Below are 13,016 nucleotides of genomic sequence, written 5' to 3' on the forward strand. Positions count from 1 at the left end.
CTAGAGAATGCTCCTGCCAAATGCCATGTTTGTAGGACACCGGGAAGTTAGAGAATTAGATTAGGTACATTATATAGTGGTGCCAATACTTTTGCAATTGGTATTGAATAATCGAGTTGTGACCCACTTTACTTTTCCTATTTAGGACCTAAAGAATGCTACTGCCAAATTTCATGTTTGTACAACATCGGGAAGTTAGAGAGTTAGATTTGATACATTGCGCAGGGGCGCCAATATTTTTGTGCTTAGCATTTCATTTTCGAGTTGTGACCCCTTTACTTTTCCTATTTAGGACCTAAAGAATGCTCCTGCCAAATTCTATGTTGTACGACATCGGGACGTTAGAGAATTAGTGGCGAATCAACCAGTCAGTCTGTGATTGAGGGCTTTCATAATATATATATATATATATATATATATATATATATATATATATATATATATATATATATATATATATATACACACACACACACACACACACATACATATACGCATGCCATAAGTATCTGATCGTTTCGGGTGTTCTAAACTGAGACCCCCTGTAAAGTAAGTTCATACTCCTTACTTCTACTCTCTTCAAATAAATAGTCATATTCCCTGGAGCGCTGGGTATTGTTCACTCATTTTCATCCTCTACTTCACATTTCCGAGATTTCAATTGGAATTTCATTGCCGCTCTCCTCCCTCTAGATGCTTTAATAACTAGTAACTATCGGCTAATTTGTAAGCAAACCGGGACTTCAGGTTTGACGGACTGCCCTTTTAGGCTGGCCCGATCACACCAGGTAAGTCCCCTCTGCTTTACTTGTATGTTTGGAATTTATTTATCTTCTACCCCAGGAGCGCTGCCCCTTTTTATTTATTCTCGCCCATTCCTGTGCAATGACTCCTGTGATGTTCTGAATTCGAGACAGGTCAGGCCACTCATCCATAAATGTGCCTGTAATCCGCTCATGTGAAATCGTCTTCAAGTCTATACGGAAATGCTGAGAAGTTTACCTACATAATGTTTTTGGTTTGGGGCAGTATTTTTTTTTTAACCGCATAAATAAGATTCAGTTCAATAATGAAAGTAATGGCAAGCCAGATCCATCAAATGACCACTAACTATAATGGGTTCCATCGGGTTTCTGTCATCTTAAAAGGAAAAAAAAATACAAAATGCTACTTAAAAAAAAAATTGCAAAATCTCCACCAAAACACTTGTAAAAACCCTTCTGAAGAACACACGGCAGTTTTTTCCAGGTGTTAGTATGTGACACAGCTATTACCGGAATTAAAAAGGAATTAAACTCCTGTCTGCAGCAGCACTTTTCTGTTTTCATTTTTCCATCCTTGCATTTAAATGAATCATTATTTTCCCGGTGACATAGCAACATGAGGGCTTGTTTTTGAGTTGTATTTTTCAATTGTTTGATCATTCAATTGCTTATACTATAGTACTGCATTACACTGTATTTTGAAAGGCATTCTATTAAGCCATGCCATAGGCACAGCACAATAGGCAAATATCCACGGACTTTACTAGGTCCCAACCTGCCATAACACCCAATCTTCTGCCCACAATCTCACTGCAGGCAATTTGCTTGGCACATTTAAATGCCGTATGGGACACTTAAATTCTGCTTGCAGGATTAACAGCAGCATTTAAAAATCGAGAACATCTGATCATGGACATCCGACACCCTTTGTGTAAGTAGCATGATAGGAAGGGGTTGAAATCAAATAGAGTAAATGGGTTTTCCAAAATTCTAAAAAAAAAATTCACAAGGTTGGTAATGGTATAATAAAAGAGCCATTACTTACCCTTTCACTGTCTCCAGTCGAGCACTACAGACACAGTCCCCTCCGATACAGAAAGTGATAATGTTCCGCTCATCCCTTACAAGAGTGCTGTAACCAATTGTTGGCCTTAGTGGTCATGCGTGCAGGAACGTCACATGACCGTTGAGGCCACCAATAAGCTGCAGTGAGTGATGAGTGTGACATCATTGCTTCCTGTATCAGTAAGTAACAGCAGAAGGAAGCAGGTTGATGGTACTGAACTGATTAGAAATGGCGATTTCACTTTTTTAACCATTACCTATCATTGGGGTTATTTTTTCATTAAATGTTTGAAAACCCGATTTCTGAAAAATATACACAAGATCACTAGACTGTAGCTAAAAACCCTATGCGAATATTATCCCATTGATATCACACCGGCTAATAGAACCTGTGGCTACTCCACTGTTGTGACACTACAAGTGTAAGCATGCCCTATTAGTGGCAGGTTGTTGGGACTAGTTGTCCCGACAGGTTGTAGACCACTGAAGTACAGTAACGGAACACATTATGGTAGATACTAATTTCTCCTTCTAGTGTATCAAACGGTTTATGGTAAGATGGATGATAATCGTGGAGTGAAAAGCTCTCATCATTTAATAAGGACAAGTAAATTCTCAAACACAATATAAAACTGTCCAACGTAATACAGAATGTTCAATGCTGTATAAAACTGTCCAACCCAATATGTCACTGGTTTTAAGCAACTGTCAAAGGCAATCTATGCACATGCAAATATGAGCAAGAATACCTTCTCCTCTGTCATCCTGCCAAATGGATTTCATTTAACAGGTAAATAAGGAGAGACTAAAAGCCTACTGCTGGATGGGAGGTTTGGGGTGGATTTCAGGCACGTACAGACTGGAAACCAGAGCGTTACTGGGTCACCACTGATCAAAAGAGTTCTCCATTTTGGAAAATCAGATTTTAGAGGGGTCTGTTAAAGGGGTATTCTGGGCACAGTCTAACATTTTAAAATGAACATCATCAAAATAAGTCATTTTAGAACAGGTTCATTGTATCTGATCTAGCTATATTCTATGTTATGTGACCCTCCGCCTGAAATATATTTCTTCTTCCTCTGAGATCTTGTCCACATTTGCTACTTCCTCCTCTGTCCGCAGCCTCCCACATCCTGTGAGCAGTGCATGTTGGGAGGACAGGAGCGTAAGCACTGAGCTGTATTGCTCATGTGCAGTTCAGAGTGCCGGAAGCTCCTGTCTGTCTGCTCAATAAGGGGGAGGTTGATAAGTTGCAGGATCGGTGAGCTGTGGGCAGAGCTACAGTGCTGGCCAGTAAACAAGCTCTATGCATGCTGGGAGTTGTAGGTAGCAGACTGTTGTTGTGTTTACGGCCAAAGTGATGCAAACACAGCAGCAGATTGGTGGGTGCAGGGGATGAAGAAGATGATTCAGAAAGGAAGAAGAAAAGGTGCAACTTGACGCTATTTAGCTGTAACCTCTTAAGATTTCAGCATTTTCAGAATTTCTATTCTGTGCCCGGAAACCCCTTTAACAATAAGCTAACCATAAACTAATCCCCTGCTGGGACCCTAGTGATCAACTGTAGGCAAACTTGGTAGCAAGTGTTCATTCTCCCTGCAGTGCCACCACAGGACAAATTAACCATTACACAGTGGCTAATTAAAAGGAACCCGTCACATCCCCAACAGAACCATAAACTCTTTGTAACCGATCTCTAGCCATAAGATGAATATCCTAAACAGAGGACCCTCCTCTATTAGCTCAGCATTCCCTAACCGGGTATATGAAAATGAGTTTTCTAAATTGGATGCCCCTTTAATATCATTCAACAATACCTACAGTTGCGCTTATAATGTCCCTTCTTAGGAATTATCCGCTTATGGAAATTTGAAGATCCCCTTACCATGAATTGGTAACACATCAGGAACATTGTTGACTACTATATAATCATCCACTGAGCCAATATTGAAGGGAAAGCCTCAAAGAATATGACGGTATTACCCACGGCCATCACCAGTCATGTACGGGAACGCCGCTTCTCCCCTATTTTATACTACATTATGTTTATTACGTATGGCGGCAGCTTAAGGAATGACAGCTCATGCTCAGCCAACCAACAGTACCCTTAGTTTGTAGAGCTGTCGTCTAGAAGAGGGATAACAGATATACCCAGAAGATGGTCCGAGGCACCACTACTGAAATAAGATAGGGGGTTCCCTCTCTACTAGTCAAAGCCATGCCCTCAAGTTCTTAAAAACACTTTTCAAGCATTAAAAAAAAGGAGAAGTGGCTGAACAGAAATTTAAAAAGTTGTAGCAACAGAAAAATCATGGGCTGATAATAACATTTTCACTACCAAGAAAAAAGTTAGCATATAGACTGAATGGTCACTTTATTACACCGGCTCTTTCGCAATTGGAGATTCTCTGCATGGAAATTACAGATGTAGTTTAACACAACAGTCATTTAAATGGTAGTGAAATAACGCATTAACCGTCAAGCTAAACTTCGTACATCTACAGATCATTGGTGCTAGACTAACCAGGATTTCATGGCCAACCTTGTGGAGTTTTCTCATGCAACTGGGTGAAGGATATACTGAGAAAAGTGTGAATGAGAAAAATCATCCAGCAAAAAGGGATCCTTTGGATGGAAGCAACTAGTTGATGAAAGGGGTCAGAGGAGGATGTCAGGCAGCATGCAGCAGAATACAATGCTGATGCTCCAACTAATGTGTCCAAACATACAACTCGTCGTTCTATAGAATGGATGGGCTAAAACAGCCAATGAGTTCCAGCACCATTGATGTCTTAGAGTAGTAGAAAGGCAAGACTCCAGTGGGCAGAAGAGCATAAAAATTGGATCACTGAACAGTTGAAAAATTTCACCTGGTCAGATAAATCCAGATTGTTTTTGCACGATACTGATGGGAGGGTCAAAACTTGACACAAACATTATGACTTGATGACCCCTTAATGTCTGGTGTTCAGAAGATGCCAGTACCTCCATCCAATCCGTGGCGACTGCAACCATTGCTGCAGAGTGGTTTGAACATTTAGTTATTCCGCGACAAATTGTTGTGGTTCTTATGGGAAAAGGAGGCCTAGAGGACTAGTACATGTATGTCTTATACACTGGCCATTCAGTGTAGCCACATCCCATAGTCAACAGATGCTTTTGTAATAACCAGACAGAGGGTGCAATTATTTTTGCGACCCATTAGTGAATCCCCAGATTATTTCAAATCTTGTCAACCCTATATTGAGCCTCTTCAAGAAGTATAATCTGACAATGTGGCCCCTAAACCAAAAAATGTTGTGTAGTGCAAATATTAAAGCAAGCCTGTCCCATTGAAAATGCAGTCTATTCTACAGGCATCATGTTATAGAGCAGGAGGAGCAGAGTAGATTAATATAAAAGTTTTATGGGGAAAGATTCAGTATAACTTGTAATTGTGATCTAACTCTCTGCAGATTCTGAGCTTAGGAGTCCAGTGGGCGGTCTCCATCAATGGCTGGCAGCCTTTTACAGTGACCAATCACTGATAGGACCGCCCACTGGACTTCTGAAGGTCAGAAAGAGGAGAGGTTTAGACCTATAATTATAAGTTATGATGAATCTTTCCCCATAAAACTATATATCAATCTGCTCAGTGCCACCTGCTCTATGCCATGCTGAATACAGAATGGACTATATTTAATATGACCGTTTTTCTTTAACTATGAGCTTAAGCATTAATGGTATGACAATATACAGTAATGACCACTGCAGCCCCTACAAATGATGAGGAGGAGGCAGTGGCCATGGGTAGAATAATACAGCCGCCTAAGATATTTTACAGACATGCCACTTTTATCCATGTACTCTGTCTACTATTGACACTCAGCTACGACCACTTTAATGTGGCTGAGCTTTAATACTTGGGCACAGCACAGGGGTGAGAGGGGGCTTTGTTAGTGAAAAAAATCCCAAAGGCTTGCAAAACCCATCACAATAAAACCTAAATAATCCTATTTCATCATTAATGACATCAGACTAGTAACATTAAGGTCTTACCTGTACTTGTTGGCGAGTTTATTTCCTGCCGGATGTTGCGAGCACTTTGGCTGGCGGAGCGTGCAGTCTCCCGCTGAGGCTCCAAGATATCGCGGTACTTAGACACCATTAAGACAGATATAAAGTAAACAACCGCCAGAGCAAGGAACTGAGCTTGTTTACTGTCATCCTAAAAGAGAGGGATGATACACTGTCAGTATACACCAGGTGACAAGAGAAAGGAGGGGAAAGGAGGGAAAGCAGAAAGGTAGAGCGCCCATGGTCACCTGTAGTAGTAGGTTATAGGTGTATATTCAATCAAAGGCAATGTCCCCCACATATACACATTTATAGGATCTAGGGTTCTTACACAAAACAAATTCGTTCCAATTAAAACTTAATGACTATTGTATCACCCACGGGGACACTCCCCAAACTTTATAATAGTTCTGAATGGTAAAGCTGCTCAGGTAAAATTACATAACAGTCCATTACTTTATGGCTTTATCATTCAGAGTAGTCGGAAAGTAAAATGACAACCCCTATGACAAGTGTAATGGCTGCCAGATTTCCTAGAAACAGACATAGCAGAAACAATTAAATAGGTTTTTAAGAGCACAAAAGGGAGACAGTGTAATTTCCCATCTGTGCTCCCGGGGGATCGCTTCCCTGCTCCATGCGGGGTGCAGGAAAGGTGAATTCCCGTGGCTCAACGGCTCCATCTCAGGACAGTACCGAACAGCACTGAACGGACCTCATTGGCTATTATGGGGTCTTTTCGGTTTCCGCTCAGCTGCCCAGCTCTTGGCCAGAAGAAAAAGCTCTGCATGCAGCACCTATTCTTCTGGTATTTTGTGTTGGATCTGCGGCGGAACTTTTGGCTGAAAATTCCAACGCAAATGTGAAACCAGACTTAAAAACCTATTTACTGTAAACTAATATTTTTTATTTGAACAGGACTGTTGATGCTGAGGAGTACTGCTAAATACAACAAAAACATACTTGAAAACCATGACCATTACCAAATTCATTCTTACATTTCCTGGGTTCCCCTAAAGGTTTAAAAAACTCACACACAACACTGGAATTTTTTGTATTCTGGAATAGGGAAAACGGTATACTTCGGGCACATTTGTACTGACATGCTTGTATATTGTAATGTAGACCAATCATTCAGATCATTGAAACCACTGGCCTAGTACTGTGTAAGTCATCCTTGAGCTCCAACTGATGAAGACTCCACAAGATCGCTGAAGGTGCCCTGTGGTATCTGGCACCAAGAAATTAACAGCAAATCCTTAAAGAGAGCCCTTCAGCTTGTCCATCCTGTCCAAACTGTAGACATCATGTTATAGAGCAGGAGGAGCCGAGCAGATTGATATATAGTTTTATGGGGGAAATATTCAGTATAACTTGTATTTTAGTCATTTATATCTCTGCACATTCTGAGCTGAAATGTCCAATGGGCGGAGCTATCAGTGATTGGCAGCTATCTGTGTATGACTGTACACAATATCTACCAATCACTGATAGCCCCGCCCATTGGACTCTTCAGTTTAGAATGAGTGGAGATATAAATGACTAAAATACAAGTTATACTGAAACTTTCCCCATTAGACTATATATCAATCTGCTCAGCTCCTCCTGCTCTATAACATGATGCCGGCAGTTTGGACAGCAGGTTCCAGCTGAAACTCCCTTTAACCACCACATATTGGGAATACCCTACCTGCAGTTTTGGACATGTTCTGACCCAATCATCTAGTCATCACAACTTGCCCCGTGTCACAGTTACTCAGATCCTTAGACTTGTCATTTTTCCTGCTTCAAACACATTAATTTCAAGAAGTGACTGCTCACTTTCTTGCACATATATCCCACCCAATGACAGGTGCCATTGTCCAGAAACCGTCTATGTTATGCACGTCACCTGCCAGTAGTTCTAATGTTATATCTTATAGATGCATAAGCATTTATAAGGCCAGTTAGGCTAACATGATATATCGCTATCCCTCCTCTCTACAGAGCAACAACTCAAAAGCTCAAGAACCTAAAGGGATGAGAGCCATTCATCATCTCAACTCTGAAAACCAGTCTGTAGAGCAGAGGATCTGGTTACAGATAGGCTGGGCAGCAATCAATTACACTTCAGAGATGTTCAAGACCACCACAGTTGTCTGTAGTTATTGGTCTGTACACCTGACACACGGACGCTGCGAGAACAATGACAGATTCCACAGTTAGCTCCAGGTCTGCATCACCTGTAATAAAGCTTCTCACATAAACATACAATACATTAAATTAAGGACAATATACGAACAAGTAGCACTTAGAGACTAGGAGGTTCAGTTCATGTTAAGAGCTATTAAACTCCATATCTCATTGTATTTCAGATAGTGATAAATTAATGACTGGAATATTTGGTCGTGTGGTTCTACAGTGCAGTCTAGTGGCCAATAGTGGAAATGCAGGTCTACTTTTACAATACTCAGGTCCTGGGAAGGAAAGTTCTATTGATGACTTATTTTAAACGGAATGTATCATCTATATTTATTTCACTACCGTATGGGAAATGTTGTGGAAATGCTCGGTGACCTATACAAAGGTCATTGTGTAGGGGGGGAGGAGGTGAGCTGTGACATTACATACTGTAAATGATAGATCCTGTGTTATCTATACATAGGTGATACCTTTCAGCGTACTCCTGCCTGAGATGATAATGAGATGACTGTGGAGAAGTGACCTCTACAGAATATGAAGTGTCAGGCTATTATGAGCCTTAGTGTGAAAACTGCAGAATTTTAGGATTATTTTATTTTTTAAATATACATAGTGACTAGAGATGAGCGAGCACGCTCGTTTAAGGCTGGTGCTCGAGAGAGCATCGGTCTTTTCGAGTAACTGCTTACTCGTCCGAGCAAATGCGGGGGGCGGGGGAGGGCGGGAAAGATCTCTCACTCTCTCCCCCGCCGCCCCCCGCATTTGCTCGGACGAGTAAGCAGTTACTCGAAAAGATCGATGCTCTCTCGAGCACCAGCCTTAAACGAGCGTGCTCGCTCATCTCTAATAGTGACATTGAAATTTAAACATCACCAAAAATTCTGAAAAATATAAGTTTAACATAAAAAGCTTGATTTATACAAGTCATTTTCTGATGACTTGTATATAAAAGGGGTTTTCCGGGGCTTAAAAAAAAGAAAGTTAAAAGGGCTTGGAATAAAAAAAAATTTAATAGTCCCCTATCCCAACTGCTCCCCCTCACCTGGGCTGCAGCACTAGATGGGGAGCAGTCAGGATAGGAAAGTACTCAAGGTTTATTAATGTTAAGCAGTGTTAAAAAAAAAAATAAAAAAAATTAAGTCCCGGAAAACCCCTTTAAAGCGGCAGGCATACGGTTGGCCCATTTGTTTTGGGCTACATTTAATGAACAGCAAACATGAATGCAGTTTTTCCTTCCATAGACTGCAGTAAATAAACAATACTAAAATAAAGTGGTCATATATTCCAACAGTGACTAAATAATAACCACACAACAAACGTTGCAGTGGCATATAGGCATATAAAACATTGTTTAAATGACCATTGCATGCAACTAATGCTGCTGGATCTCCATCCTAACAAGGCTTTGAGAATGTCAGCTGCTTATTATAAAAATGCAGTCTTGCTCCCCCTGGTGGAGAAGGATGGACATGGAACAAACAAGTTCATTTCTTGGGAAACAAGAGTTGCATTTTGGCATGAATCTCGCATTGCTAAGGCCGGGCTTGGAAAGTGAAATACAGTTCACAACTGGTTTGGTCATTTGGCTGCTTGGAATATGATCAAATGGCCAGGAAAGATAAATTTCTGGAAAATCTTCAAGATAAAATAGGCTTACTAGTGCAAATCTACAAATCACAATGACACTGCCTTTCTCTGATCCACATGCCAATAGCCTATCAGTGTACCGTACATAATTGTGTTATCATAGAAACACAGAAAGTTATTTACCTTTAAAAAAATTAGTGACTGGCACTTCTGGAACTTTTACTATTGATCTACTCAGAATAGGTCATCAAATAGTTGATTGCTGGGGGTTCGTCACTCAGGATTCCTACCGATCAGCTGCCACCTGGCCCGTTGTATTTGTGGACAGTACTGGAAGCAGACAGCACTGTCAACACTGCAGTGGCTTTACTTGGTACTACAACCACAGCTCCAATGGAATTCAATGGGAGTCGTGCCTTCAGTATCAAACTGGGTAGCATCAATATGGACAGCACAATCTGCTTCCAGCACTGTCCACAAAGACAGCGGGGCCAGGGATCAGCTGGTCAGTGACAATCATGAGTGGTGCACCCCAAACAATCAACTATTGATGACTGAGTAGATCAATACTAAAAGTCCCAAACTCTCGTTTAGCTTTTTGTCTTTAAAAATTAGGTTAATGGGGCTTTATGTACTCTCAACCTAGTCAGCATATCATCTGTACAATGGACCCTACCGCTCTGCAGAGGGGTACAGAGACACTTCTATCACAGTTACGGCTTATGATTAGAGGGTCCTGTCAAACAGTTATAATGAAGGAGATCCCAGCTATAGACCATTTTTAAGTGAATCCAAATTGTAATGGCAGCATTTTCCCCTCCCTTCAGCAGAGATGGCACAGCCTCTAGATGTTCATGTATTGCTGTGCTGATGCATCATGGGATTGATAGCATAGAACAGTAAAAGAAATCTCAGCATCAAGATGGTGTCGGATAAGTATCACACAGCAGGCTGCACTGCATGGAAGTGATTGCAATGTCCATGGCAGGCCTCCAGTGTGTTACGGACAATCAGGTGAGGAGTGCAGGGATGGAAAAATGTGTTTTTGTGGGAGTGGCCCTTTAAATCAATTACTTCTGCCATATATGTAGCTTATGGCTATGGCAAATGCATTTGAGATCTGTGCAAATGTAAAGCTGCCTATACACATAAGAAGGGGACAATGGGCAGCATGAGCCCGGGACAGATATGCCCAATTGGGCCATATACATTTGACTCTCAGCTGAGCTCTCGAGTCAAAGAGGTGGGCCAACTGGGCTCTCCCCGTCCACAGCATTTTGATCGACAGCTTTCTCCCTCTACACAATCAAGGAGAGGAGATGTCAGTCTTGCTGACTCGAGCGGAAAGAGCCCAGCGTGACCTATCTCTGACTTGAGAGCGGAGTCAAACTTCTGCAGAGTTTCAGAATAAAATATACACAGGCTGAATGGGCACATGTGCCCTGGGTTCATGCTGCCCGTCATTTTGGCAGCATGAACTTGGTGGCATATTCACTTTAGTATGTACATTTGGCGTGCACGTTTATTCAGTAAGAGAAAGCGGGACTTCCTATAGCAACTTATCTATAAAGTGAATAAAGGATTGGTCACGGTAAAATGCAGTCCAGATGCCACCATTCACGCTGCCACGTGCATGTCATCTTAAAGGGTTATCCCAGCCTTTCTTTATTCGATCAGCAGGGGTCTGATGCTTGGCACACAGTGCTCATCAGTTGTGGTCGTGCCTCTTCTTGCACCTTACTTCCATTCACTTGAACAGGAGGAAACTACTGTAATACTAGGCCCATACGTTACTAATAGTGCTACCGGTACTACCCTGTTTCCCTGAAAATAAGACATAGCATGATTTTCCAGAATTTATGAGGATGCAAAATGATTTTTCAGGCTTTTTAAGGATGCTTGAAATATAAGCCCTACTCCAAGATTAAGCCCGGCTAACAGTTAATTTAAAAAAGTCAATTTAAATAGTGTCCAGGCAGCTATACATGTAAAAAAGTTAAGCCTTTTTGAACAAAAATTAATATAAGACACTGTCTTATTTTCGGGGAAACACGGTAGTACTAACACGGTGCCTGGTAAACCATGAAGGGGACCCAACCTCTTCTAATAACGGATTGGGAGGTGTGCCGAGTGTCAGGTGCATACTGATCTAATATTGATGACCTACCCTAAGGATACACTAACAATTTTTAAGAACCAGATAACCCCTTTAAGACTATTCTTATCCAAAAATAGCAACTTTGGTTTGGTCCTTTTCTTCTAGTTAAAGATAAGAGTCAACCACCATTCCATGTACTCAGTGGAGTTCAAGGGAATAGAAGGAATATTTAAGTGGCAAACCCTTGAAGACAAAGCAAATGGTGATCTACACGAGTCAGGAATACAACAGTCAAGATACCCCTATATTACGCATGGGCCTTTGTTAACTAGGTGCCTGCTGCTCTCCATTCAAACTGTATGGGACTGATGGAAGCAGCCAGGAGTTGGCACCCAGTAAATGTAATGGCTTACCACATCCCGGAACACAACTGCCCGCAGACGATTTATATCCACATCCTGGAGAAGTCGATCAGGGTCCTTTATGGGTGAAAGGTTAGTGGGAACATTATCCACTGGGGTCTGCAGGTACAAAATGGCAATATTTTAATTAGCGTTGAAGCTTCAAATATCAACAAAACATGAAAAAATGGTATAACACAAGGAAAGTGAAATATTTGCAAAGATCAGTGAAAAAACTGTAATAGAAGAACACCAAGTTTTTAATGCACTTTACGTGTGTTTGATGTGGGTGAAGTTGGCGACACTGGATGACTTAAAACAACATATCTGCTGCAGTGGAATCGATAACGGAGGATATCCTGGGATACGTCTGGGCAGAGCTGCACTACTAACTTGCCATCTGCTGTGTCCAACGGTGCCCACATTGCACATCTGTAAGGGGCAATAAAACTTGAAGAGTTCTTCTATCTCTTCATGCCATTCTGGATGTTGCATGCCAATTCATGTACGGGTAAATCAGCTTTACTTCTGCACCATTCTTTTTGATTCACCCTGTACATGGCACCATATTCTGCCAGTGGCACATATATCCTGCAGCGACTCATCAGCCATTAACCCCAGTGCAGCCCACAATCTAACTACATCAGAGGGATCATCAGTGTGTTTTTGAGAAAGTCAATGTACCAGGCAGTCAGGTTAACAGGAGGAAAACATGAAAACTCCACGCAGATGTTGCTTCCGTGAAATGCCAACTAATAAGGCAATGTGCTGCCCAACTCAGAAAGCGGATGCCAACCTCTGCCTGTATGTTCATCAGCTGCGGGACTTTATTTTCTGCACACCAGCTTTTATAAAAAGTTTCCC

The 13,016-nt window shown here is 41.4% G+C and overlaps 1 protein-coding gene across 3 annotated transcripts in view; it reads right to left on the minus strand.

Annotated features, from left to right (window-relative positions):
- The window catches only part of NBEA (neurobeachin), a 673,719-nt gene that overhangs the window by 335,943 nt on the left and 324,760 nt on the right, over positions 1-13,016 (minus strand). For all 3 annotated transcript variants that reach the window (XM_066582838.1, XM_066582846.1, XM_066582830.1), the window contains exons 28-29: positions 12,165-12,272; positions 5,868-6,036 (exon numbers count right to left, since the gene is read on the minus strand). In XM_066582838.1, the coding sequence (XP_066438935.1) occupies positions 5,868-6,036; positions 12,165-12,272 (277 nt within the window). The remainder of the gene's footprint in view (positions 1-5,867; positions 6,037-12,164; positions 12,273-13,016) is intronic.

The sequence above is a fragment of the Eleutherodactylus coqui genome, chromosome 1 (genome assembly GCF_035609145.1).
Source record: "Eleutherodactylus coqui strain aEleCoq1 chromosome 1, aEleCoq1.hap1, whole genome shotgun sequence".
Classification (NCBI taxonomy): Eukaryota; Metazoa; Chordata; class Amphibia; order Anura; family Eleutherodactylidae; genus Eleutherodactylus; species Eleutherodactylus coqui.